Genomic DNA, 26,915 nt, shown 5'->3' on the forward strand with positions numbered 1-26,915 from the left:
AAGAATAGAACATACACTTTCTTCAGACATAGATTAGATCGCAGGGCTGCAGATCACACCGTGAACGTCCTGTAGCATCCACGCCGGTGTATAGCTTACTCCTCCTGACAAAGAGCAGCTTTAAACCGCGGTCGGGGTGGAGCCAGACGGTTGTCATAGCGACCGTGAAACATCAAGCCCGTTCAGAGTTCACAAAGCTAAGGTAAGACCAACACATCCATTTTCAGAGCTTTTCCACACTGGTCTAAAATGACACTAACACTAAAATACTTTTGTTTGTGATTTAATAGTTATTTTATAAGCTGCTCCTTTTTTGTCCTGAGTCAAACAGCTTTATATTACGATTTTTTTTAATCTGTGGTCTCAGCTGTTTGTTAGCCTCCAGGCTAACCAGTGACCTCACTGAACTCTTTTTCAGCCACATCTAGGCCTTATAAGTCAGTCTGTGTGTAAAGTTGTAAACTCTATGCTCTAAAGTATTTAGTGAATGACATCAAGTGTTACGAAAAGAGCTAATCTGATTCATTTTGTTGTTTTATATTTCCAATAAATACTTTCAGCAGCATATAAATAGTATCAGCTTTTACCAATGTGACATTTAAGGCTGTTTCACTTCCTGCATAGTAACGACCATAGTCTACATGTTATTGGAATACTTTATACTCAATTAACATCAGGGATTTTTCTGGCTAATAAAGGGGCAGATGAGCAAAATCTACATATAGTTAAAGCAGTGAGTCTGTGTTGTCTTATTTCACAGACATCTATTTCTTTCTAATTTTTTTTCTTTCTGTTGTGGAGGTAAACAAAGCCGACATGAGAGCTCTCGATTCTCTCTCCAGGTTTATTCTTCATCACAACACAACTGAACACTTTGTGCCCCACAAGCAGCAACCACTTCCCGTACACTGGGTGTGAGTGGAGCCCACTAGTGGTCCACTACACAGTTTTATTTCTGGTCATTTGATAACTGTAGTTATATTTTATTTGTCAAAAATGGTTACAAATTTGTTTTGATTACAGTGATCTTTCTTTGGGGTAATGCCAAAATTCTTTGTATGCTGAAAAAACTTGTTTTTGTTTTTTTCATTTGATGTCCATGTATGCACAAAGAAAACATAAGAAATGGAATCAGCCCATAAAGCAAAGACATCCAGGGATGAGACGCCTACTTTGGAACTTAGTGGTGTGATGCAGGTACATCTTGACATATACAGTTTTGAGCTTAACTGTCTCATGCATTAATTATGAGGGCCTCGGTCACAATTTTTTTCCTTAGATTTTTATTCCTCTTTAAGCACGAAAAGAAAAACAACCCAAAAGTGCAATTGAAATTTGGTTCATGAACCCATTTTTCATGGAGTTACAAACATGTCCATTCATTTGGACACCATGCATTTGATTTCTGAACCAAAGAAATATGTATTTAACAAACTAATAATAGAAAATGATTTACTTTGTGAAAACTGTCAAATAAGACATTTTTAAAGCTTATAATCTGATGTTTTCACACATTTTTATATCCATGTAGCATCATGGCATCTGTTGGCACTTGGCCAAAGTAAGGACTTGATTTTTGTGTAGACCAGTATGAAATATGTCCAGTCAACTCTGAACCAGCAAATGAGGCTATTCCATTTTTTACAATGAAGAAAACAAAGGTTGTCAAATAAAAATAACAGTTTCGTTAAACAAAATGTAGATGTTTTCATACTCATTCTAAGCTAGAAATATGTTACTTGAAGAATTATGAATTGAAACCTGTGGGAAGATTGTAGAAATACAACTTACAGGTGTGAGCAAGTATTTTTGAGCATTTGTTATGAGATTTCATTTCACTGGTGATTCTATACGTGCAATTTCACATACTTGTGATTAATGAAATTCATGAAGTTATTTTAATTATTGTTTCAAAATAGCAGCCCATATAAGGTGTTTAGTGGTGAGACTTGCTTCTAGAAAGACTTTTTTTCCCCTCATCTGTCAGCTCCCAGAAAACACCAACTGCCTTGCTTGCTCAGACGACGGCAGGTACCTCTGTCTGGGCCACTCCGGGGGCTTGACTGTGTGGCGTGCGTCATCTCTGAATCGTGTTGCAGGGTGGCTACGGGACAGGCTGGAAATTACATCTATCCAGATGACAAGTATGTCTAAGACCATGTATCTGCTTGGCACTGTTGATGATATGGGTGAGTTATGGTCCACCAGGCTTTCTTTGGGTTGCTTCTGCTGTTTATTACAATTATCTGTCATAAAAATATATCAGACAGCTGGAATTTTATATATTAGCAAAAGCACACTGACATTTGGCCGTGCAATGGCCTGGCAAGCTGTCCAAGATGCACCCCGTCCTCTCACCCTATGACAGATAGGATAGGCTCCTGTCACTATTCTTTTTATTGGCCGCTTTCACACACAATCAGACTTTGCTGCTGCCTCTGGTTAAGAATCTGTGCAGTAGGCAAATTTTCCCTAAGAAGGGATGTTTGGTTTCCAAGAGCCTTGTTGAGTTACTTAGCACAATCTTAGCATAACTTAACTCCACCTAAGAAACTGTTCATTTTTAAGTCATAAAAAATATTATTCTTGCAGTCAGTCTGAGCCACTGGTATGTTAATCAGGGCATCTGATGTAATTAATGTAGTGAATGTAATTTAATTCATGCCTTTTTGTGCATTTGATGCTCCATTTTAATGTTACATTTTGTGAACCACTGCCTTAGACAGTGATGCTTTTTGAAGTGTGTAAACAGGGTCTATATTATTAAATGTTATTCGTCATACTGACATCATTGCTATCATCTACAGGTGTTGCGAGAGTCTTTGGTCATCACTTGGACTCAATACACCTCCTCTGCGTTATTAACATTATGGTGTGTATTGTCACATTTTACTAAATGACTCGTATAACTGGGGCAGGGTGTGGTTTTCACTTTGAATTTTTCTGTTTTTAATTATTTAAACAACAAAAGAAAACAAATCAGTTATTTGAATAACAGGAAGATATCAACAAAAGGAGCATTTGTTTGTCATTTGAACTCTTTGAAGGGGGAAATTATGGAGCTGCATCACTCAGTTGTAAGTATGAACTTCTATTTTAGTTTTTATGATGGGATTTAGTTAGAGTTTGCAATCAAATGCAAAATTTCATTCATTTCACGTCTCCTATCAGGCGGCAGAGCTGTTTGGCTTGAGATCTACCAGTTCCCTTCGGCAGCATGGCTGAAAGAGTTGGAGATGGCACAGGTAAAGAGTCACTGTTTAAATTGAAATAAGAATATGTTTTTGGGTACTGAACTCTGAGAAGGAGTGCTAAGACCAAAGATTTTGAAGTCCTGGTTACATCCCAGTCTCTCTTTGTTCTTTATGCCATTTGTCTCCATATTACACTTGTTACCATCATTTTTTTCAGGTTTTCCCATCTTTTTGGGTTTTTTTCTAGATTTTACCCTTAAACCTGAAATGCTTGGGGTATTGTCATCATCCAGCCGGGCAAGCAGCATTAACACCCAGATAGGATTTTTATATTTAATACCTTAGGCGTATCTACTAAAAATCTTAGACAAGTTCAAGGCCAAGGTCAGAAGTCAAATTTTCTGAAAATTTTGTGAACATGACAATTCAAGAAAGATGACACCAAGGACTGTCAAATTAATATCATAAGTGTATGTATTAAAAATCTCAGTTTGAATCTCAGTGACCTTGACCTAAATGTGAGGGTCAGAGGTCAGGTTTTCTGAAAACCTTCTGAATGCAGAAGGCTGCAAAAAGGAAGTTACCTAGGATTTTCAAATGTATGGAATGGGTGAAAATGAATCCACATTTTTTTCACAGATTTGGCCTTTTAAAGGCATGTGGTCCTAAACTTTTGATCAGCTGTAAAACAGCCTGTTTCAGTTTAAGCGTTGCATGCTCAAAAATGTTTTGTCTCACTCTCATTTCTTCTTGTTGCATGTTGAAGCTCTACTTGGAACCTTGTTAAGATCCAACCATGCAAAATATGATTTTTTGCCATCTTTCAAGTGGTCTTAAACTTTTGATCGGGACTACATATTGTATGTGACTGAATCATACATTAAATAAACAGATTTTTTTTTTTTAATCCTCAGAACCCAAACTCATCTGAATGGTCACCAGTTACAGTAATGATTCAAATCAGGCCACCAAAAATCCCAACAGGTATAACTTTTCTGTTAGAGCAGAAGCATTACATTTACACTGTGCTATAATTTAACCAAACATGCAGACATGTATGTGGGTCTATCAGTTTTTATGTATTGTATCTCTTGTTTTCATGATTGAAATAAAAATGCAGCCAAGCAACTGACCTTCATATTTCTGCTTCTTGGCAGAGAAGGCAATCAATGGTCCACCTGAGGCCTCGCAGCCAACAGACTTTCTGATGCACTGTTTGGCTCTGGACATAATCAGGAGCAGCAGCCTTCGATGGGAGAAGCCGCCCTTCAGTACAGATGAAGGAAAAACAAAGGAAATGAATGAAAGCCCAAGGTGTGATAAAGTTCGTGCCAATACAATCAGCATTTCAAAGCTAAGCTGCTTTCTTTGGTTGCTCTGTTTTGTTTTGGTCAGTCTGTCTGTCTGTATTACATTTGATTTGATTTTGATACACCTTTATTAGTCCCACAAGGGGAAATTTCATAAGGCTGCCGACCTATTGCACACAATGGCGGCGCCATCTTACCCTGCGACCATACATACATTACACAAAAACATCACATGGGGAAGACAGGTCAGAGAGGTATAACAATGGAAAATGCACCACATGAGGAAAGATAAGGAGAAAAAAAATAACTCCTCCCAGACTGAGCTCCAACAGGGAGATCAGTTTGAGAACAGAAAAAAAAAAAAACACCTCTGCACATAGCACATGAAGAAAAAAAAAAAACTCTTAATACACCAAAAAACACATGACAAGCAACAGGGGTGGGTAAAGGGTGAGAGACAGCCAATGTAGACAGTACATCCGGGCCTGCAGCCTATGTGCTGGTCTCCATGATCCACCGTCAGCATCGGAAGGGAATAAGCGTCAAAGGCGTTTGGAGGGGGGAGGGGGGATGAGTGTATGTCTGCATGTGTATATATGTCTCTGTGCGTGTGTGTGTGTGTGTCCAGAGTTCAGCTGAGACAGTGTCCTTCGCCCTGCCAGGCTAAGTAAACAGTCTTCCAGCCAACCCAGGTGGCCTTGCATAGAAAGGGAAGAACAGTCAAAACACAGTCGTTATCAGGGTGTTGTTGTTCAGCTCCAGTCTTGCAACCGCAGCTGGCGCCAAAGGGGTATCCGCATGAGTGATGGTGCTTTTTACTTTAGTGCGAACAGCTCATATGAATTTCCAAGCAGTTCTACAGTCCAACACTGGTCTCTCAATCTCCCGTTGGAGAGCCGCGAGCTTCGCCATACTTGCGCTCTGTGATGTTGTCATTCTTGTGCCCAAAGAGCCGATTCTGAGAACTCACGACAGTGTGCCTCCCCGAGATGTCATCCAATTTACGCTCAGAGATGTTATGCCGAGCGAGCCCTTCCGAGATGTAATCCAGTCTGCACTCAGAGATCTTATTCTGAGTATTCACGGCAGCCGTAAGCCTTTCTAAGATCTTATCCGTGCTGCACTCAATGAGCCCATTTTGAGAAACTCGCGCCTCTTCCCATCGTTTCAATCCCAGCAGGCAGCCTTGTGGGGGTTTGAACAGCCGGTTCCGCTTCCTTAGTTCTCCGGAAAGTCAGGGCCAAGCCAGCTCCGATCAGCCAGAACCCTGTTACCATGGTTCCAAATAGGTAGATATCTGCCGAGATGGTTCCGAATAGGTAGATATCTTCAGCACTCAGGCTCACCCCAGCCCAAACTTCTCGTTGAGAAAGGGGTGTCAATTGCATTCAGAGACCAGTTGATCAAATCCATAATTCTCTTTTAGGTTTTAGAGAACAGACTGTGAGAAAGTGTTCCAGGGAAAAGTAATACAAAAAACACGAGACTAGACAGGACACAAGAGGCTAAGCAGGGAAGCTAAGGGAGAGGAGGAGGAGGAGAGGAGAAAAGTGCGACCGCCTTCGTCAAGAGCAAGAGCAGAAGAAGATTATATGCTCATTTTGTTTATATTTGTAAATGTAATGCTGCTCACTCACCTCAAAATTAAAAAATCTCCCTACTTTGCATCGCCAGCAGATATTTTGCTCGTAGTCGCTTGAAGTCGTCGAATGTTGTTGACTTTTAGTGGTCTCTGGTTGCCACATTGGTGCTCCTGACTTCCTGTGTGGTTGCCTTCTAAGACCTCATGTGGTTAACTGAAGAAAACTAGAATGACACTAACAGACTCATTCAGATATGCAAAGAACCACTAATCGAACCAGTCACTATATCATCAGCAAATCCAGTATTAAAGACATAAGATGAGTTAGTTCTACATACATATAGAGTAAATAAAACTCACCTGTGGGTCCTCCAGCATTTATGATCTGTCTGTCTGCAAACAATTATCTCTCTTTTGTTACATATTAGTTACTGAATCTTTTCCAGACATTGCACGCAGCACTTTCTTCTGCCCTGTGGTCCTGGTGACAGCAAAGCAGAGTTTCAGCCAGGTTTGTAACAGAGTCCGGGTGTTTCTGCTTTCTCCAGTAATTTAAATATGTCAAACCCATTTGGAAATTTCCACAGTAATGATCCTTCTGTCTTTCTGACCTTATATGTACGATTGATGAATTGATTGAAAGTCACAAGGGTATCCTCCTGCTTTGGATTTTATTCGTTATGCATGATTGATATTCAACAGTCAGATCCATTAAAGACATAATCAAGTCAGTATGCAGACCATGCTCCTGTTAATGTCATTTTTAATGTCTGACCTTTTCTTAGGATTACTTGTCGCTGTTGCTGTGTGGTGGAGTGGCAGCTGTAATCTTCTTCAGTATTTCCTAAAAAAACCATCAAAGAGCAGCCCATGTAGGATATTTTATTTATTTAGAGATAAATCTAGATACTAAGAACAAAAGCTTTAAGAAGTGTTGATGTTGCAGCATACTTTTCTTTACACCAGTGAGATTATTTTAATGTTTTGGAATGGTCTTTTGTTTGATGCAGATGTGGAACCCATGCCAGATTTGTTGTGGCCAAATGCAAAGGAAATCCTCTGCTCAGCTGTTAGTAAATGCACCCGTTACATCGCTCTTGGGCTCAGTGATGCCTTGGTGTGTGTCTGGGACAGGCGATCCGGTGAGTAAATCCTAAGGGGGGACTCTAAAATATCATCATGGCTAAATTCTCCCGAGCTTTCTCTGATTGGGAGTTTACATATTTTCTGCAGACATCCTTGTTTTCCGTTAAAATAAAATCTGGAAAAGGGAAAGCAAATATTTACACTTTGTACATCGCCCATATGAGCATTCATTACTTTTTCCCATTAAGGTTGTAAAAATCAGTCATTGTTGATCACCTTCAAAGGCTCAAACTGTAAAGTCAGGTACGATGAAGAGCAGGTGTGCTCGAAACATCAGATGTAATAAATAAAAAAACTTAGTTCTGCATTGCGTAAACTGTTAATTATTTTTGACAAATGTTAAATAGAACATATGAACATCAGTTTTGTTTCTCCATTTCATAGTCATTATGTTTTCAAGGGATTTAAAAAAACAAATAGAATAGGAAATTACTTTGACCCCAGAAGGAATTAATGTTAAAGGTGAGCCCTGTATCAAAATGAAGATAAAAGGGAGACTTTTCATATGTGTTCCTTTGACAAGCAACTTATTCCAAGTGGTGATATGACCCCTGAAAATTTACTCAAATGCAATTTTGGAAGATTTCTCCAGTAAATTATCAGGGTACCAATGCTTTTTCCTGTTTCTCTACCTCTTCGATATTAAATTGCTGCCGTTGTTGAAACTGTGATATATCCCATGATATTGATGTTTAAAGTAATATGAATGAGAATATGAGTAATATGCTGAAGAAAAACAAGATTTTGGCTTTAGCTCATGACACTCGGGAATGAGTTTAAAGTCGTCTTGTACTTTAGTAAGATATGAGGGCTCTAAACTGCTAAAAACATAATACAAATCAAAAGCCACCAAAGTTTTACCCACGCATGCGTATTTAAAGGGGCCTGTAAAAATTGGCAGGGCTTCATTCAATATTCTTCTTTTTTTTTCATTCAATGTTCTAAAGTTCTTATACAAAAAAATCAGATTCTCTGGAAGTCAGATGAGAAGCAATGATTGGTTTCCTCACAGGATATCCATTTTCATTATGTCTGTGTCTCAGCAAACACATCGACAGAAAAGGCAGACATCCTTTTGTCTCCCTTACTGACACTTAATAATAATGACACTGTTATTAAGTGCTTCCACAGTTAAATACACATCCAGCTGTGCATATGACAACACAGTTCAGCTAATAGTCACGTTCTCAGTAAGCTGACAGATATATTTATTCTCCAACAAAAACATGACTGAAAGTGATAATGAGGATGAGTCAGTTAGCAGAAAAATACACAGTCTCTGATTTAATATCTATGAGGCTAAAAGTCTAAAAGCTTTTTTATTTATTTCTATTCTAAACACATTTTAGCCTGTTTATTCTTCTTTGTTTTTATTTCCAGGGGCTCCATTGTCTCTCGTTTTAATGCCAGAAGCAAACCGCGCCTTATTCATGGTACAGTTTGTGGATTGCTGCCCTGTGACTGATGATGACTTCCAGATTTTTACTGCTGAAAAAGTCCATCTTTTGATATTGTGTAAAAGTGGAGCAATTCATACCGTCACAACTGGACGAGGGACAAAACCCAACACAAAGCAGCTCTCTGAAAGGTTGTCTGAGTTTTACCTGCGTGGAAGCGTGGTATTGTATTAGATTAAATGTTTACACATCACTTTATGTGTCTGTTCAGGCCAAAGGACAGCAAGGACCTCCCGACTGTCACTGCATCAGTGCAGTTCCTGCAGGGAATGGTAGGAACACTCAAGCTGTTGATAAAAATATAAAATGGATTACCAGAATACTTATAATGAGGTCAGTATATGGGCAAATAACCCCTGTGAGACAAAAGCTCAGGCTTGAGACTGCACTAAATGCACCATTGGACCTTTATGATGTAAAGGTTCAGTGGACCCAGTATAAGATAAATGGGTTATTTTGAACTGCGAGTCACGCAGGGCTACTGGAGTAGGGTTCAAAAATAGAAGTAAGCACTAGGAAATCAACACAATAGGTTCCCTTTAATGACTTTAAATTCTTATCTTACTGTCTCATTTTTTCCTGCCTCTGTGAGTCACTTGTAATGCAAAGGAGTGGAAAAATGTCCATCCAAGATGTCATCAACAACACCACTGTGTGCTTCCTGACTCCTCCCACAACTCATCTCATTACGACTCCCCACAGTCCAATTTATGCGCTGAACTCCAAACAGCAGAGTCTGTTCATACGAGGTAAACCCAAACACCATTTTATGATAACAGCATATTCTCAAATTAATGTTAGAACAAATACTGTAAATAAAGTTTTTTTATTTCTCATCCAGGTGACCAGGACACCAGCTACAGTGCTACATCTGAAGAAAGGAACCAGAGCCAGCTTTTCGTCTTCCGTTTTGCAGAGTCTGACATCTTTAAGCAGCATGTTGTTTCACATCCTGAGTCCACACAACAGCAGCAAACACTGAGCTACGACACCTTAGAGGAAACCTGCAGTTTCTACCTTCAGAAAAGGTTGGCATTGTCTCTGTACTGTATGCAGACTGTTCTTGAACTCCACCAAACACTTGCATATGTTAAAGTAGCATCGTGTTTTTCCTGTGTTTTCATGTGAAGAGCACAGTCTGTGGAGGAAAGGAACAAAACTCTGACACAGACATGGGAGCAGCTGCAGGAAAATTCAATGAAATGATAAAGGTACTAATAAAGTGATTCCCACCATCTCTACAGCACTACTCACCCAGACACAAAGTGGAGGATCCTATTAAAAATTATTTTTTTAACTGATAAACTTAGCAAGTATAAATGCTGGAATTGTTTTAAGATGTTGTCTTTGTTTTCTGTTTTTTAAATATTTTTGATGCATTTGAATTGCAAACTGAAATTGTTTTATTAAAACATATATAATTTTGAGAATCTGTTTCCTGCTGTATGGGCACACACAAAGACTGCATATAAAAGATGAGTAGCTTCCAGATTTGAAAAGAAAAGCAAAGGGGGAAATCCTTTAAACCTGCATTTTTCTAATTGCCAGCAGGGGGCGACTCCTTTAGTTGCTTTTATAAGTACCTGCAGGAAACTGAACCTTTGTTCTTTTGGTCTATGACCTCATTAAACTTTCTCCTGATAGGTTTATGAACATCATGCTCATTTTGGAGACTAACAACTAATGTGTAGTCTCCAAAATGAGCATGATGTTCATAGAGGGAAATAAGGTTTCATGCCTGTGTTATTTGCTGTAAATGTTCATGATTTTGGATACAAAGTTGCTGAAACATGGTCCTCTCACAGCAACACTTTACCTGGGAGAACTCATAGATCCAAATGTGATTCTACTCAAACCATGAATCTCAGGTTTTTATTTTATTTCAAGTAAGATCAGATTTCAGGTATTAAATGTGACTTGTAGAAAAATGGTCCTTGTTTTTCTGTCTGCTGAGCTCGAGGGACATTTATTTAAAGGATGAGTGTATTCGAGCTGAGCTCAGTCGCAGCATGTTGACATTTTGTTGCCTTTTGGGGCCTTGAATGTGTCATAAGTCATGTTTTCAGAAGAACAAAATTGTTGCATAATAAAAATTTGTTATGCAACAAAATTAACTAAAATAATTACACAGTGTAGCATCTTAAGAGTATTTATTGTTTATACTCAGCTATGGTTTTTGGCAAACAAACACATTTTTCTAGAGGGGAACATGATCAGGTGGTGTCTGAATTTAATGAGCACTGAGGTAAAAGCAAATTAGATGCCAGGTGAGATCTGAGATGATATTGGGAACAGTTGAATCGTTGAATTATAATGTGGGGTCCTGTTTATATACTTCACCATAAATGATGAAAGCCATATTTTTGACAGGTTTTCACTCATTAAAAAAAAAAAAAATTATTTGCAATGAGTACAATGAGAAACCATGCCTTTTGGGAAAATATTGTTGTACCCAGTCATGTTACTATTTGAGCTAATGAATTGTGAGATTTGCCAGCAGTTTTTTTTCTGTTCTTTTCCACTCGGTTGTTGCCTTGTCAAAACTTTTTTTCAACATCTTACTGGCATCAAACTGATAAAGAGCATGGACGGTAACATTTAACTGGGGGGGTCTTTAAAAGACTTCCCATTCATTCAATTCTGTTTTTTTGAAACAGGGTTGTACACAGTTGTGTAATTCTCTTTCATTTTCTTTCATCTTATGAAAGCACACTGCCACATCTCTCTGTAAAAGTGAACAAGATACTGATACTGTTTTTAATATCTGACTGAAAGCCTCATTTGAATTTCTAATTTGAATTTCTAAGAGGCTTTAAAAAGACTTGAGACCAGAAGCCTTCATGTCATGACTCAGAAGGCAACAATAGCACAGGTGTTCCATTCAGAGAGCTTGGCAGGTTTTCATGTCAGTATTAGATGTGCACCAAGAAAAGAATCTGTTTGTTTCTTCTGACACGAAATAAGGCGCCTGCTATGAAGCAAAGACTTCAAAGGGTTGTATTTTTTTTGGTCTGTTATTTTTGATTTGAGTTTTTCCCACTCAGATTGACTGATGTCTTTTACCTTCATTCTTCCTTAGGATAAACTGAAAGTGCTAACACACAAACAAAACAGCCAGTGACAGTTTTCCCTTGTGGGTTTATTTTCTGCCCTTAAAGCTAAATGAAACCTGAATTGAAAGTTGTTAAATTAATTTAAAAAGAAAGGATTCATAACAGTTCTGTTTTTACTCATGAACTCTGAGCACTTTCAGGAGAATCAGATCTATCCAAAGTTGCCCTTTTATCACATGTAGCACAGATGGTCTTCTTCGGATTTGTTCTCACTCGCGGGGCTTCGGCTTCTTGAACATGCTAAAGAAAAAAGTTTAGATTGTGTTGGAGGCAAAACACAGGATGACCACTCTGGACCAGTCTGAATTCACAGCACCATTACCTGAGTGTGTCTTGTAACAGAGAGCTGGGAGGTTAAGGAGCATTTTATATCTCAGCATTAAATGGCTTGTAATATGTCTCTTGTAAAAACCTACAATGTGTAATTTTCCTCCATCAAGGTGTTGCTCTTTTTTTTCAAAGTCACGCAAAAACCTTTTCAAATTTCAAATTTGAAAATTGTCTGTTTATTTTTAGCACTATTGTTCTGACACGTTATTGATTTCTAATCTTCTTGCTAATATTTTACATATAAATATGTACTAATTGGTTGATTAGTAAAATAACCGACAGCTTAATATATGATGATATTAATCACAAGATGAGGCCAACAACGAATTCCAATATTTTGACTAAGGTTACAATCAATTTCAGATTTTCCTGATCCAGTTGGCACACACTAGCAGATGAATGATACAGGCATCATTTAGAAAGAAGAATCAGTTTCTTATCTCAGTTTGAAATTAAATGCAACCTCAAAAGTCTTTCATGTTCATATGTATTCCTCATAAAATGCTGGGATGTAGCTACTATTTTGTAAGAGATGAATTTCTGCAGATTTTTTGTATCATAGAAATAATAGATGCTGCTTTTTAAGAAACGTTTTCAGAATCGCTCCCAAATAAGCGTCCAATAGTCATCTTCAGCTGCACGAACCTGCACTTCTCAGTTTCTTTGCTCCGAACTTGAGCTCTCTTTTATTGAGAGCCAAAGAGGATTTTAATTTTGTCACATTTCCAGGGTACAAATGGCCCTTTCCATCTGAGGTTATGATTCATCGCTGATTATAGGCAGCTGTCCCCTCTGGGAACAGAGACAGACATGCATGACATCTGCACACAAATCCCATATAACTGCTGTCCAATACAAATTATTTTACTTAGGACATTTCCAGCAGCAAAAGTCACTCCACCAGCTGAATACATTTCATTTCAGATGGTCACAAATTGTAATTTACAGAACATATAAACAGTCCTTTATTTCTGTGACGTTAACAGTTCTCAGGCCTCCTGCTGGTTGTGCAAATGCAAAAATATTATTGTTGAAATGAGATTTGTAGATGATGTGTTTAAAGACTGGTAGAAAGACAGTTTTTGTGAAATATATAAAGTTGTTAGTTTTTTAAATGCATTTTTCAGAGTTCTATTTTGTGTTTAAAAACACCAGGTAGCATAATAGTTGTAACTTATATCAAAAAAAATCTTAAGAAATACAAAGTATTATGATATCATGATACTTTGGCTAATACTTGGCAGTGCACTGGCACAAACTCTGGACCATAAATACTGAACTGCAATGATCAAAGTGATGTTTTTAAAATGCTTATACTGTAGGACCAAATTTCAGACAGAGTCTCTTTACTCTTTTTTGGGGATCAAATACTGTCTGCAAGGGCTATTGGACTGTTTAATAGTTGCAACTAAAACTAAACCCAACTAAAAGTCTGGCTTGTTTAAAAAAAAATCAAAACAAACTTCACTCTGACACAGCTGGATTTTATTTATTGAGATCTTATAAAGCAGTGGTTCCCAAACTTTTTTTGCTGGGCCCCCCTTGTTTAACAAGAAAAATGTTCGCGCCCCCCCACCCCCGCGCGTGCACGCGCGCACGCACACGCACAAACACATCCTTCAACCACGCACACCCATATTTTGCTCCATTGCGGTTTATTTCACACCTCAAACATTTATTAAACAATTAAGCAAATACAAATAATCTGCAATAAATTACAGGTAGTAAGAAAATAAACTACCAACTCTTTTACGCTCCGTCCGCACCTACACGGGTATTTTTGAACGCGCAGCTGTTTCGGGCACATGTAAACGGCGTATCGAATCACCGAGAACGGAGATTTTTTAAAACTCCTTTTTTTTTGCGTTTACGTGTGGACAAGGAATACAGAGTTTGTCACGCAACGTCAAAGGTATGTGCCTTTTTCACGTCACACTGTGCGCCACGTTATTGTTTACATGAGATGAATTGCAGAATGGCAGATAGAGACAAAATACTGTTAATCTGACTCTGCAGGTTTTACACGCTTACATATACAGGCCATTACTGTCCCTGCATTTAGAAAGGCAGAGGCATCACGGTGTAATTATTTTACATGTAGTTGTTTTTTTTCCTGTGTAATAATGTTCAACATTGCTATCAATACATTTTTCAAAAAAACCCTCTACAAAATGGGTTCAAAAACATAAACAACTGTGGGATACTGTTTGTCCGTGATTTGAACAGCCCAGCGCTGCTCCCGATGCAAGGAAAACTAATTCTGCAGGGAGACCTACCTCAGCACTTGTGCAGGTGAAACCAAAGGGAAGATATGCCTCACCATATTTTCTAGTCTTTGGCTTAGAATGAAGTTGGTTTGGAAACATATTCAGCAATGCTTCATCTCCTGCTTTGCGTTTGTGTGGGCGCCCCGTGCTAGCATTGTCCAAGCGTTGTTTTTGTTTTTTTTCCCCTTTTCATGCCGCGCCCCCCCCCCCTGCAATAGCTCTGCGCCCCCCCTAGGGGGCGGGCCCCACACTTTGGGAACCACTGCATTAATTGAAGCAGTTACCATTTTTGACACCATGTTCTTCAAACAAGGTATGACGCATGAAGTAGAAAGACACAATAACAATAGTAGAACACCAACTAAAACAAGTCCTTTAAACAGCAGGGATTTCCAAGAGCCGCTTAACAACCACGTGAGCCAGTCTTCTGTGTTTGTGACGTAGTCTTGTTGTCGTGCATCCCTGAGTTGTCTAAATATTTTCAAAGCATCAGTCATGTTGGATGAGTGTACATTATCTGGAATGTACGTGCAGCATGTGTTGTTAAAGAGTATACAGAGTCCTCCTTTTTCAGCCAGAATCATGTCCAGTGCGACTCGGTGTTGCATCACAGTTATGCGCAGGGCATCAATCTCTTCATTTTGTTGATTGTTGATTTTGCACGAGGCATTCAGGAACAGTCCAAAGCGGTAGTCCAAAGTTTCAATTCTTAACATGTTCTTTCCGGTGCCCACCCATGGAAAAAGTGAGTGGAGGACCTTTTGTCCGGTGGTGTTGTTCATCTTCTTTCCTTCGGGTGAGTGTCAATAAACTCACCAGGAGTGCAATACTAGCCACTAGGAGGACGAAGGTCTTCATGATGACCAGACACACCTGTGACCTCTGATGAGTAGACTACCGGCGAGAAGTAGAGGGCGGGGTATACCCGATCAGCCCTCCCTTCACCAATAGATCACCAGGAGTTAGGGGTGTCGGCGTCTAAACGTCTAGGTTGTCACTCACTTTTTTGCAGTGGCTTTGATGAATCCAGGACGGTCTTTCTGCTATTTTGCAGGCAGTTGGTGTGGTGAGTAGCACTTGATAAGGACCTTCCCACCTTGGTAAGCTCCAATTTTTCCTTTGGAGTACTTTGATCAGGATCCAATCACCTGCCTTCAACCTGCAAGATACTGGAGAAGAGTCACACAGCAGTTTGTTGTTCAACACAGTTTCTGTATTTTCTAGCAACTTTGCCATCCACTCTACTAGAGTAGTCTCTCTAGCTGATTTGTTTACTGGTTCACTCAGTATTAGTAGTGGGAAAAGGTCTTCCATGAATTATTTCAAATGGCGTCAATTTTTGTGAGCCTGCCTTGTGTTAATCTCATCCACATTTTCACTAGACCTTTACATTCAGCCCATAGTCTCCCTGTTTCTTCTCTGTTTTATCGTGCCGTTAGTTCTTTCCACTAGTCCGGCACTTTGAGGATGGTAAGCACAGTGGTGTTTGATACTGAATCCTAGTGCTTCAGAGACCTTGCTGATTACTTCATTAACAAAATGTGTCCCATTGTCTGATCTTATCAGAGTGGGGATGCCATATGTTGGAACAAAATGGCTGCATAGGCATTTTGCTACAGAAATTGCATCTGCCTTTTTCACAGGATAAATTTCTGGCCATTTTGAGAACACGTCTATAATCACTAGAGCGTATTTTGAACCTTGGCTTTCATTTAGCTCAATAAAATCCATGTGAATGGTATGAAAAGGATGAGGTGGTGTGCGAAAATTACTTCTTCTTGGTCTGAGGTTTCCCTGTGCATTATGTTTTTGGCAAATCATGCATGTTCTGACAAATTCTTTTGCTGAATTTTCGAAATTTTGAGTAAAGAAATGTTTAGAGATTATATCTACCATCTCCCTCCGGTTGACACATGAGTGGAACCGTGTGTCACTAATGCTGCTGTTTTGTGTAGGGATTTTGGTAGTATTGGATTACCATTACAGGTCATCAAATCATTTTTTAGCTGTGCACCACATTTTAACCATTTCTTTTGTTCTGCAGTTGGTGCGGCTTTTTATTCATTTTTAAGCACATCAAGTGGTATTTGCATTGAGGATTCAGACATTAATGTGTCTATTGTTTGTTGTGCAGCTGCTTTTGCGGCTTGATCTGCGAAGTTATTGCCTTTAGTAACCTCTGAGTTGTCCTTCTGGTGTGCAGCACATTTACATAATGCTAACTGTTTTGGCAATGTTATCACTTCCAACAGTGCCTTTAAAAGATTTTCATGTTGCACTGGATTTCCAGTAGAAGTAATCATATCTCTATTCTGCCAAATTTTTGCAAAATGATGTACTGCTGAAAAAAACATACTAACTGTCTGTGTGTCTCTCTGTCTGTCTGCGTCCTTGACACAGTCAGCTCCTTTTATGGGCATGTAGTTCCTGTTACAGACATACCACAGGCACACATATTTCCTGTTTCTCCAGACTAACCAAACTCTTTGTTGAACTTTCCATATAGCGACAATAAGTGTCCAACATTTGAGAGTTGTCTCACATGTGTCAGGTAAGACAAATTGGCTTAGATTTAAAATTGAAGTCACTGCATGGGGGCACTTTGATGATTAAAGTGTGTCCTAAAACAATGTCAGCTTACTTTTTACTGCCTCTGCTGCAGCTACACCGGCCTGCACACAACAGTCTAATTTGCAGAAGTAAAATGCAAGCAGACGTTGTTTTTCTCCAAATGCCTGTGTTAAAACAGCTTTCATGTAACCTGCACTTCCATCTACATGTAAGTAGAAAGGCTATTTCCAAGTTACTGAATGCTTCTTCTTTTTTTCCTCTGTAGATACAGCACTACATATTTTCTTAAGGCATTTTGGACAATTTCTATTTCGTTTTAAAATAATTCATATATCTCATACATGTTACATATGTCAAACTTCTAAATTGGGAAAAACTTTGCATTGCTTACAGCTCGTGGCTCACAGCTCTAAAACTAGGCATCAGTAAATCATGTGTCTAATCATTTCGTGTCACTGTGATCCACAAGTATGATCACAAATTTGTTTGTCAAACCAACAAAACAAACAAACAAAAGCTTTTAATATCATGCAGCTTCTGCTCTGAAAAACAAAAAAAAATTAATACAATATAAAAGTGTGTATCTTGCTCATTAGCTTGGTAGTATAGGTTTGCTCTTCATCTTAACAAAATCTCATCTAGGATGACAGGTTTACAAGCGGGTCAAGTGTCTCTATGCACCTAATTAGTTTACATATTTTCTTTATTTTCTTCATCTCATATGTCATTATACTGAATTTGAGCAAACCTTAAGCTTGATGCAGATTACTTTTAACAATTATCCACCTCACATCACAACTGACCGAGGTGCCTCTTCATATTAATATTATTTCATTATTAATGTTATTATCTTTTTATATAACAGCAATAGTATATTACAATATTTTATTTATATTTTATTTTGCATCCATCGAGGGATGGGGGTGATCTGCAGTTTCACCCCTTCCCAAGCTGGAGATATTTTCCTTTTCACACACTTTCCTTGGCTGAACAATGACACAACCTTAATATACCTTATGCATCTCTCTATTTATTTCATATATTTTCGTGTGAATTATCTGGTTTCATGCATTCTATCCATTCTAGGCACGGTCGTCCTGCCAACTATATTTCATTGTTAATACCAGTTTACAGGTTGTTATCCTTCTATTATCAATTTGAATACATTAGATAGGCTCTATTTTAATTTAACCTTTTGTTTATTCCACTTCATTCCTCTTTCCATGCTTTAAAATATTACACCACTTGTGTACGCTTTGTTTTCTTTTTAGCATCCTTTTCAGTATTTATTTCTGCTTGGAAGGTTTCTTATAATTTAGTTATACATTTTCCCTCCCACGTGGGACATTTAGGTTTTCTTTGGATTTCTCTATCTATATGCACTAATTTGTCCAGCGCCTGGACATTTTTTCTCTAACCACTGCTCGTCAGCAGTGAGTTTTGAAGCTTCGTTACCCATTTTAATCCTTTACAACTACACAACTGCGGCACCTTCTCTGGCACGAGAATCGAGAGAGGTAGTTGACACGGCCTTCTACTTTCAAGCTATTCTTGAAAGCGGTGTCATCTTTATGTGATAAAACACGACCTTTTTCTCTCTTCACCAGTACTTGGGTGGCCAACAGTAAACAAATTAATGGAATAGTTCAGCCTCCTTATTGTGCTGTAAAATCAACTTATTCCATCAACACAAAAATAAAACAATAAATACCTTTATGCACGCGCTAACTTTACCCACTACGGGGGAGCTACCAGTCCCAGACGAGCTCTATTTTATTTTAAAAATGCTACCAGCCTTCTTCAGGCGAGCTTTTACGGTTTTACGCAACGTGTCTCAGAGTGTCAATATTCACCTGGTTGCTGATTCACTGCCGGTCTCTCAGGTCCGCCTCATCGACCCCCACCGTCGTGGACCACTTCTAAAAACGCCGGCCAGAACCCGAATTCACGTCTCTGGTCTTTTATCCTGTACCTAGACAGGAGCTGTCGACAGACTTCAGCGCGGGCTTCTCACGACGTCAGGACTCGATGAGGTTTTCCCGTAGGATCACACAAAAGTGTTAAATTGATCCGGCTCGAAGGACCAAGAAATGTAAGGAGTTTTCCTGTAATGCAACTCAGATTGGAATAAATGACACTCAGACAGGTTTTACAAATTAACGTACACGGGAGAGAACTGGACAGGCGCCGTTCCTTCGCTTGACCCCAGTTGCTCTCGTCCGTTCCCCCGTAACACTGCTCTTTTATTGTGGTTACATGAATATGCATAGGTTCATTAACATATAACGTATACCTTGGTATGCATGTGAACAAAGAATACCTTGTGTGTGTGTGTGTGTGTGTGGGGTCGAGATATGACCCCGTGAAGACTCCCCAAAGCTGGTGCCAGGAGTCTAGCGGTCCATCTAAACAAAAGGCTCTTAGACTAAAACAGATACAAAGTAGGTGTCCTCCTATACCATAAATCAGTAAGAGAAGGTACAACCTCTCTCATGCTCCCAGGATGTGTGTGTGAAAGTCAGAGAGCTCTGGAATGCACACAAAGCTTGCACAACGTAACTTCTCTAGTAAAAAAGAGCAAACACATCTAGAAAAGCTTAAACAAAATGTACTTCTAAACATAAACATAATAAAATCTTTCAACATATCCATTTTCCAGCATTCTGCCATTTTTGGCCTTTGTATTGTATACATACTCTCATTGGTCACTTCATGTATTCAGATTGGTACCTGACTAGTACTGGATTGTACCCTCATTTCCTTTCAAAGCTGCCTTAATACTTCATGCCACAGATACAAGAAGGTGCTGGAAACATTCCTCAGAGATTTTGGTCCATAGCATCACAAAGCTGCTGCAGATTTGTCAGCTACACATCTATGATGAGATTCAAAGCCAGCTGTTTCTTAAACACTCTAACTAGCACCAGCAACCATGCCATGTTCAAATTCAAAGTTCAAAGTCACCTGTCTTCTTCATTGTGATGGTCAGTTGAAAAACTTTAGCAGTTCATGATCATGTCTACGTCCCTAAATGCTGCAATGTGATTGGCTGATTAAATATTTGTGTTTTTGAGCAGTTAAACAGGTGTATCTAATTAAGTGTCCGGTGAGTGTACGAGAATGAGAGTACCTACATATGAGAGCATGACACCGAATAAATATGAGTAAATAAAACAGTAAAACCAATAGTGTATTCTTCTCATAAGATGCTCTCAGCACTGGGAGTTTTTCTGTCTGTGTCGTTGTTGGCTGTTAGAAAGCTGCTCCTCGGTGGGGTCCACTCTGCTTTGCACAGCAGGAGCCTCTCAGGGCTGGCAGGGCTCACCTCCCGTTTCAGTGACAAAGAGTTGGCAGCGCAACTAAAAGACCCAGTTATGACCGTGTTGTTTTCCAGATCAGCCGCTGTGGTGGTGCCGGTATAAAACCTCCGGAGCCCCTTTCTGAAGTGGATGGTGAATAGGCCGTAGATGAGCGGGTCCAGGCAGGCGTTGACAAGCCCAAAGATGAACAGGATGTGAGTTAAGGAGTGGGAAACCTTCCCCTCCAGGTCGTCAGGGAAGAACCAGTACCACAGGCCCAGCAGGTAGTATGGAGTCCAGCAGATGATGAAAGACAGAACAATCACAATACTCATTTTCAGAGTTCTCATCCGGGCTCTCGGGATGTTATTCTTTGAACACCGCAGGTGCATTTCACTGGAAGGTACTGGAAGCAGAACAGAGGACAGAAACAAAATTATAGTGCACATTTAAAATGCTATGTATATAAACAAATACAGTTATTATTTTTGAATAATTATTGGCTCGAGGTAAGCAGATGTTCACTTTGAGAGTACTGTGATACTGAATGGATAGTCAAAGGCCTTTGCCAACTTTCGTCATGAATGATTTAGTCATTGAATTCTTGTTTTTTCATTCAGCTTTAGCTTCTACATTGATCTTGTTATTTGTTTAGTTCTCTCACTCTTTCCCTGTCTGCTCCTCCCCCTTTCTCGTCTTTCTATGGCCCTCCTGTATTGGTTCGTTCTTTTGGGAGTTCAGCTGGTAGTTCTCAAAAATGTAGGGGGATCACCAGTATTAGGATTCTTCACCTGGAGACATTTATGGCATTTATGGCTGGTCAGACTGCCGCTCATTTAATATTTAATAGATTATTTCTTCTGAAACTTACAATTGTCCTTTTTCAGTCGTCTGGAGATCTCACAGAAGATCCTGGTGTAACAGGTAATCATGATGACCAGCGGCAGCAGGAACAGACAGCAAAACGTGAACATGTTGTAGGCCGTTTCATGCCAGTGGGTGACAAAGCTCCCCCGTGTTGTGCACTGAGTAAAGTCCTCGGGATGGATGATGGTTACATTGTGAAAAAGGAACATCTGAGGAGGGAAAAGGTGATATTTAGAAAAGGATTTTTAGTCATATGAAGTAACATATGAGCTACTTTCACAAGTTTACTGATATCTTTTTTCACAGCTTCAAGGGTCAGATTACCCCGGTTCAAAATCAGCCTTGTGTGGCTTTAAGTCCTGCTGATAGTTCATCATTTTGTATTGTTTCTGTAGCAGAAATTAGTGAAAATTATACTGGCAACATACCACTGGAAATAAGTCAGAATGAAATAACCCTGCTGAGCTAATGTCACTTTGACTTTTAAAAATTGTTCACAGTTATTTGCAAAGAGAAAAACTACTACTAAGTTGGATTTTGATCATGTCAGGATAATACATTTTACCAAGCTACTGTCTCTCAGAGTGCTAAATAACATCTTTTACTGCTTGTGCCTGACAAATTTTTATCTCCATCCTGTTTTCAGGGAGCTCATGAACCTTTAGAAGTTGTTGCAAAAGTTGGAATAAGCCATGCAAACCGGTCAAATGAAGCTATAGTTAACTGGCTTTAACCCTGCTGTCCTTAACTAGGCATAAATCTATAGTGCATAAGCAAGTACTGACTCTGAGCGTGAACTGGACAGTATAACAAAGGTTTATTATTTATTTTAAACACCAATTTTGTATAATTACACCTCTAGACCTTTGATTTATTTGAGCCTAATCCATAAATTAGGAACTTCTTCTCTTATAGAAGGGTGATCTATTTAAATCTCTTATCCTTAGGCTTCATCACCAGTTAATTTAACATGCCTGTCTTTGAACTGTGGACGGAAACTGGAGGAACCCCATGCAGGCACAGGGAGAACAACACAGAAATTACTCAGCTAACCAGTGTGTCCTATGAACACCAACAGTTTAATTTGATTTAGTCTCAAATTACGCAGCGCACACCTGCAGGTTCAAACACCACACACCTACTCCATGATTTTAACAGGTGCTAAGAAACACTGACAAAAAGGACAGATTGCAATCAATACCTTCTTTTTTTTAAGTCAGTTCGTGACTCATGAACAGAATGAAATGAAAAAATATAACTGGCTCATTCAGCTGATGTTCTCACAAACACAAAGAAAAATGCTACCTACACTCCAAATGCAACAGTATCTCTCTGTTATGTGTTCTTGGACAACAAGAACACAGCAGCTTCATGCTGGGTCTGTGATACAATACCTGTAACCAGGATAGATGTGGGATTCATTCATTTTCATAAAAATAAATAAAGCTACATTATCCTTTGAGTAAATGGGCCCCTTACTGTTCACTTTGGTGCTTCTTTCAGCAGTTTTCCACACGGGGATGAATGTGTCACAAGGAGCTCTTTATTTCAGACTGCCTGTATACTTTTTGTTCTGAAAATTATTACTTATGAAAGATTGTACTAAAGCAGGGAGTGGAGTTAAACCTTCTTTAGAGAGGATGAGAAGCAGTTTAATGGTATGATTGAATTCAAATTAGTCCTGATCATTGCCTGTGCTGTCAGCGGGAATGCCTGACCTTACCTGAGGGACAGACAGCACAACGCTCATAGCCCAAGCCACCATGAGCATGATTCTGTTCCTCTTTCTGGCCTTATTGATGGCCAGAGGGTTGAGGATGGCTGACTGCCTATCCAGACTGATCACAACTGTGACAAAGGCGCAGGAGTACATCGCCTGCAGCTTAAGAAACATCAGCAGCCTGCAGGCAAAGTCTCCGGCAAGCCACTGAACTGTGATGTTCCACACCGCATCTACGGGCATCACGATGAAGGTCACGAGCAGATCCGCCATCGTCAGGTTGACAATCAGCACCCTCACGTGGGATTTTCGTTTCCCATCTATGCGAGCCGCCCACAGCACTGCCAGGTTACAAAAGGCAGATATGCCACAGAGGATGAAGGTGATGATCACTCTCGCTTTCGCCGCTGTACTGAATGTGGGCAGCTGAGGGGCTTCGCCCCTCGCTGTCCAGTTTGAAAGGCCAGAGGAGCAGTTGCAGCTGGTATTAAGTTGGTGGTCTGCCACCAGTTGATACATAACCGCTGCAGGGTCACACAGAGAGGCATTCATTTTCTGAAGCTCAGGGGAAGGAACATTGTGCTCATCCACCATGAAGGTCAACACTGGAAATAGGAGAAAAGCAATAACAGGGAATCACCAAGGGACCAGAATAAGTGTGTTACAAGACAAACACAAACAGCCCATAAATGATGGCAGCACATCAAGAGGAAGTAATATGCATGTATGGACGCCCAATGTGCACTAAGCTGGAAAGATGGAGCTAACAGACTGTGATGAACAAAGTCAGCTAATGCAATAGCTGAAACTTTTTACACATGTGCTTTCATGTTGTCCCAGAGTGCACACAAGAATTCTAATATTCACCCACAGCTTACCGAGAATTTCTTTAAAAACCGAAGACAGATTGGAAAAAAAACAAAGCAAATATGAAGATTATTGTATATTATTAAATATTAAATCAGGAGCATTTAAAAAGAAAAAGAAAAACATGATTGTGACCATACCATTAAATGATGTTTTGTGAGCCCCATTACCAAATATGAAACATCACAGTGATGCTACCTGCGTAACACCATGAAACGTTTAAATCTAAGAGTTCAGCCAAGACCATAAAATATAAGAAAGCTTCACAACAGCGTGAAGGCCTCACCAGCATCATGTTTGCTTTGTGTCAGTAGCAAAATAAGCAATATGTTATATTCTAATGTGCATGTGTTTTATACCTGTAATAAAACAGGAAATATTACACGCACAATCGCATTGTGGGTTATTACCACTATATAAAAACAGTTTCAGTATAATCCTATTTATATATGGTAAATCGATGAATCTGTCGTCCTTAGATCCAAATAGACCTAAAATCTTTACTGTGCACATCTTATCAGAGTTCTTCGTTTTTAAAATAAGGGGCATTGATTAGATACCGTGCACTGTTTATCAAGAGGAACTGGAGCTCCGGGCATCAGTAAAACCGCTCCCTGTAGTTTGTAATCACTAAATTCCCAAAACGAGATTAACATCACGTCCACTGGACATTTTGCAGTTGTACAAGGCTGTGCTTTGTATTAAACTGGTAACCTGCACCGGAGGCATGTTATTTTACGCAGACTTGTTTAAAAAAAACAAAACGCAAAGCAATACGTAAAAATCATCATTTTAAAATTATTCTTAATAAAATAAAGGGTCGTAGTTTTGAATTCATTCAATAAATAAAACAGACAGCGTGCTATTAAATATGAAAAAAAGAAAAACTTACGTGGAGTGACGCCGTGTTTCTCCGAGGGTTTAAAAATCACCGCAGGACTAAAAGAGCTTCGTGTGTTAATGCGTTAATGTGCGTTTGTCTTCCACAGGTATGCTGCTGCAAGTTTACGAAGTCCGCAGGTTCAGCCGTCCGGCTCTTCTGCTCCAGCTGCTCCGCCCTTATCCTATCCATACACACCAATCAGAGACGTGTGAGATAAACCCCCCCGGGGGGTCTGACCTCAGCTTCATTCGCCAACAGCCCACTCAAGTGGTTAGGACGCATAACTGTGATGAATGATGACAAGGCAGACAAAAAAAATGATAGTTTGGATGAGAGTTGTGGTGTGATACCCTCCAGTCAGCCCCATCTCATGAATATGGTTCATGAGATCATCGGGGAAAGACAGCTGGGGCTTAGAAACATCATGCGTGACAAACATCTGAAGATTTTGAGATGCGCTGTCCACAGAAAGTTTATTTTGTCCACAGAAAAATTATTTTGTCTGTTTTTTCTTTTTTATTTGACTGGTGGTTTGTATGAGTGCAGATTATATGCCCCAGTGACCATTAAAACATAAGCCTTGATTTAATTTTTAAAACCAAAAGCTGCTTCTGAAAAGTCATCTTTGTCTCTCTATTAATGTTTTGGCTTCTGTACAGCATGATCAATGATTGGATCAATCTGAAGGCTGAAAGTGGAAAAAAGTCCCTGAGGTCACTTGAAATCTGACTTTAAGGTGTGAAGAGCTGCCAGCAGCATTTGCTGCATCACAATTTGCATATGCTTAACCCTGTATTTTATCTTCATTTAACAGAAATGTGCAAAGCAAACAAATAAATAAATCTAGTCAATACCATAAACCAGTGATTTCCACATTGTGAGCTTCAGCATTACCAATTGATTTTATAACAATATGCAATATACAAGACAGCAATTAATATTCTACTGTTAGTTGTTTTAAAAGTGTCTGATAGGGCAGGGGAAACTTCTTTAAAATGATAAAAAATAAAAATAAAAACCTATTCAAGTGGCAACATAAAATTGCTTTAAAAATTGCTCTGAAAAGTGAAGCCAGAGTAGAAGTGTCTTAAACTAAGAGACCTTCAAGTCAGTATCAATGGTGAATTTTTATTCTTCTTTCAAAGAGGAGAACCTTCCATGCATAAGGAGACATGCTCAGAAGATGTTGGTTCTCTTTGGATGGACATGTGAAAAGAACATCACTGAAATTTAACAAATCCAAATACAGATCCCTTCTCAGTGACAATCACATCTCCCCCAGACACTGAACCTGACTTTAATGCACTTGTTCTCCACAGCAGTCCTAGTTTCTGAAAAAAAAATGCTTGAAAAAGAATTGTGGAATCTGAGAACAATATCTGCATTTTGCTAAGTTTCCAGAATGAATAATATGTTTACCTGAAATTTGCCAGCAGCTTTGAGGTATATTTTTATTGCTCAGTCAGCTCAGGGTTATAAATAAATCAGGTGCCAGAGGTATGACATAAGAGAGAGTTGAATGCACCGCAGTTTCCATTTAAATCAACCTTTTACTAAGTTTTTTCGAGGCTAAATGCAGCCCTGATATCATTCCATGTCCAAGATTGCCTATGAGACACATCTACTGTCAAACTATATCTACCTCAATATGTAATGTTCACATTTAACATCAAAACATTTGACTTGGGAATAAAATGTAAGCAGGTAAGATATGGACGAGCAGATGTGGAAGTGCTTTGACTCGTAAGACTAGACCATATACAAAAGATGCACCAGGTTAGGAAAGTGAAGCTAACGTGAAAGTGCCTCATAAAGCCCTTTCCACTAGTGCCTCAGCTCAGCTCAGCTTGCCATTAGTCAGATTTTAGGCTTTTCCATCAGGTGGTAGAGTCTGATACCAGGTACTTTTTAGTACCTGCTCGGTCAGGATCCTAAGTGAGCTGAGTCGATCTGAAAATGTGACATCAACAGACTGCATGTCACCGATTGGCCAGCCAATGGCATCATTCCACAAGTCATGAGACTGACTCCTTTAGAAAAATGAAAACCTAACAATGAGGGAAGTGGCTACACAAAAACCAACACAATGGTCCCTGAGTCTGACAAAAAGCCATAGCAGCAGGTATACCATTGCCTTATCGCCTTCCATTGTTGTGTTGTGGTTGTGTCAAATAATACTCACATCACGGGACTTTCAGCCGCATGGCTATAACAACCCCACGAACATTAGGTGGTACTTAATGTAATGCAAAATGACAGAAACCGAGAGTAGAGTCAAGTAGATACTAGCTGAAAAGAGGCAATAGTGA

At 39.3% G+C, this 26,915-nt stretch overlaps 2 protein-coding genes and 1 long non-coding RNA gene across 5 annotated transcripts; 1 reads left to right on the forward strand and 2 right to left on the reverse strand.

Moving 5' to 3' along the window:
• Window positions 1–132: 132 nt before the first annotated feature.
• wdr93 (WD repeat domain 93) lies at window positions 133–20,495 on the forward strand. Of its 3 annotated transcripts, XM_019360049.2 has the most exons (17): window positions 133–202; window positions 1,114–1,197; window positions 1,988–2,189; window positions 2,808–2,872; window positions 2,999–3,077; window positions 3,172–3,245; window positions 4,109–4,178; window positions 4,352–4,508; window positions 6,533–6,597; window positions 6,872–6,958; window positions 7,097–7,228; window positions 8,613–8,820; window positions 8,901–8,961; window positions 9,282–9,438; window positions 9,531–9,717; window positions 9,820–9,900; window positions 20,365–20,495. In XM_019360049.2, exons 2-16 carry the CDS (start codon window positions 1,126–1,128, stop codon window positions 9,893–9,895), a joined length of 1,692 nt encoding a protein of 563 aa, XP_019215594.1. In that variant the 5' UTR covers window positions 133–202; window positions 1,114–1,125; the 3' UTR covers window positions 9,896–9,900; window positions 20,365–20,495. The 3 variants fall into 3 exon arrangements, with proteins under 3 accessions (XP_019215594.1, XP_005447642.1, XP_019215596.1); XM_005447585.4 differs by lacking the exon at window positions 20,365–20,495 and having other exon boundaries at window positions 9,820–9,974; XM_019360051.2 differs by lacking the exons at window positions 9,820–9,900; window positions 20,365–20,495 and having other exon boundaries at window positions 9,299–9,438; window positions 9,531–9,672.
• LOC112846933 (uncharacterized) lies at window positions 15,650–16,480 on the reverse strand. Its single transcript, XR_003220150.1, has 2 exons — window positions 16,324–16,480; window positions 15,650–16,227 (listed from the first exon to the last, which is right to left on the reverse strand). It is a non-coding gene; the product is annotated as an uncharacterized LOC112846933 (long non-coding RNA).
• Window positions 19,618–25,269, reverse strand: LOC100534508 (putative gonadotropin-releasing hormone II receptor). The gene is made up of 4 exons (XM_019360053.2): window positions 24,616–25,269; window positions 22,860–23,461; window positions 21,141–21,345; window positions 19,618–20,675 (listed from the first exon to the last, which is right to left on the reverse strand). Exons 2-4 carry the CDS (start codon window positions 23,448–23,450, stop codon window positions 20,170–20,172), a joined length of 1,302 nt encoding a protein of 433 aa, XP_019215598.1. The 5' UTR covers window positions 23,451–23,461; window positions 24,616–25,269; the 3' UTR covers window positions 19,618–20,169.
• Between the last annotated feature and the right edge of the window lie 1,646 nt (window positions 25,270–26,915).

This window comes from Oreochromis niloticus, linkage group LG1 (assembly GCF_001858045.2).
Source record: "Oreochromis niloticus isolate F11D_XX linkage group LG1, O_niloticus_UMD_NMBU, whole genome shotgun sequence".
NCBI classification, from domain to species: domain Eukaryota; kingdom Metazoa; phylum Chordata; class Actinopteri; order Cichliformes; family Cichlidae; genus Oreochromis; species Oreochromis niloticus.

What these genes read in the sequence shown, in the direction of transcription:
- wdr93 (XM_019360049.2), top strand. Translation starts at nt 1,126, where the DNA reads ATGGAATCAGCCCATAAAGCAAAGACATCCAGGGATGAGACGCCTACT. An exon ending in CAAAGCAGAGTTTCAGCCAG is followed by an intron (nt 6,598 to 6,871) that starts GTTTGTAACAGA and finishes ACCTTTTCTTAG; the next exon opens with GATTACTTGTCGCTGTTGCT. An exon ending in TGTCTGGGACAGGCGATCCG is followed by an intron (nt 7,229 to 8,612) that starts GTGAGTAAATCC and finishes TTTTATTTCCAG; the next exon opens with GGGCTCCATTGTCTCTCGTT.
- LOC100534508 (XM_019360053.2), bottom strand. Translation starts at nt 23,450, where the DNA reads ATGGTGGATGAGCACAATGTTCCTTCCCCTGAGCTTCAGAAAATGAAT. An exon ending in TTGTGCTGTCTGTCCCTCAG is followed by an intron (nt 21,346 to 22,859) that starts GTAAGGTCAGGC and finishes TTCCCTCCTCAG; the next exon opens with ATGTTCCTTTTTCACAATGT. An exon ending in ACGACTGAAAAAGGACAATT is followed by an intron (nt 20,676 to 21,140) that starts GTAAGTTTCAGA and finishes TTCTGCTTCCAG; the next exon opens with TACCTTCCAGTGAAATGCAC.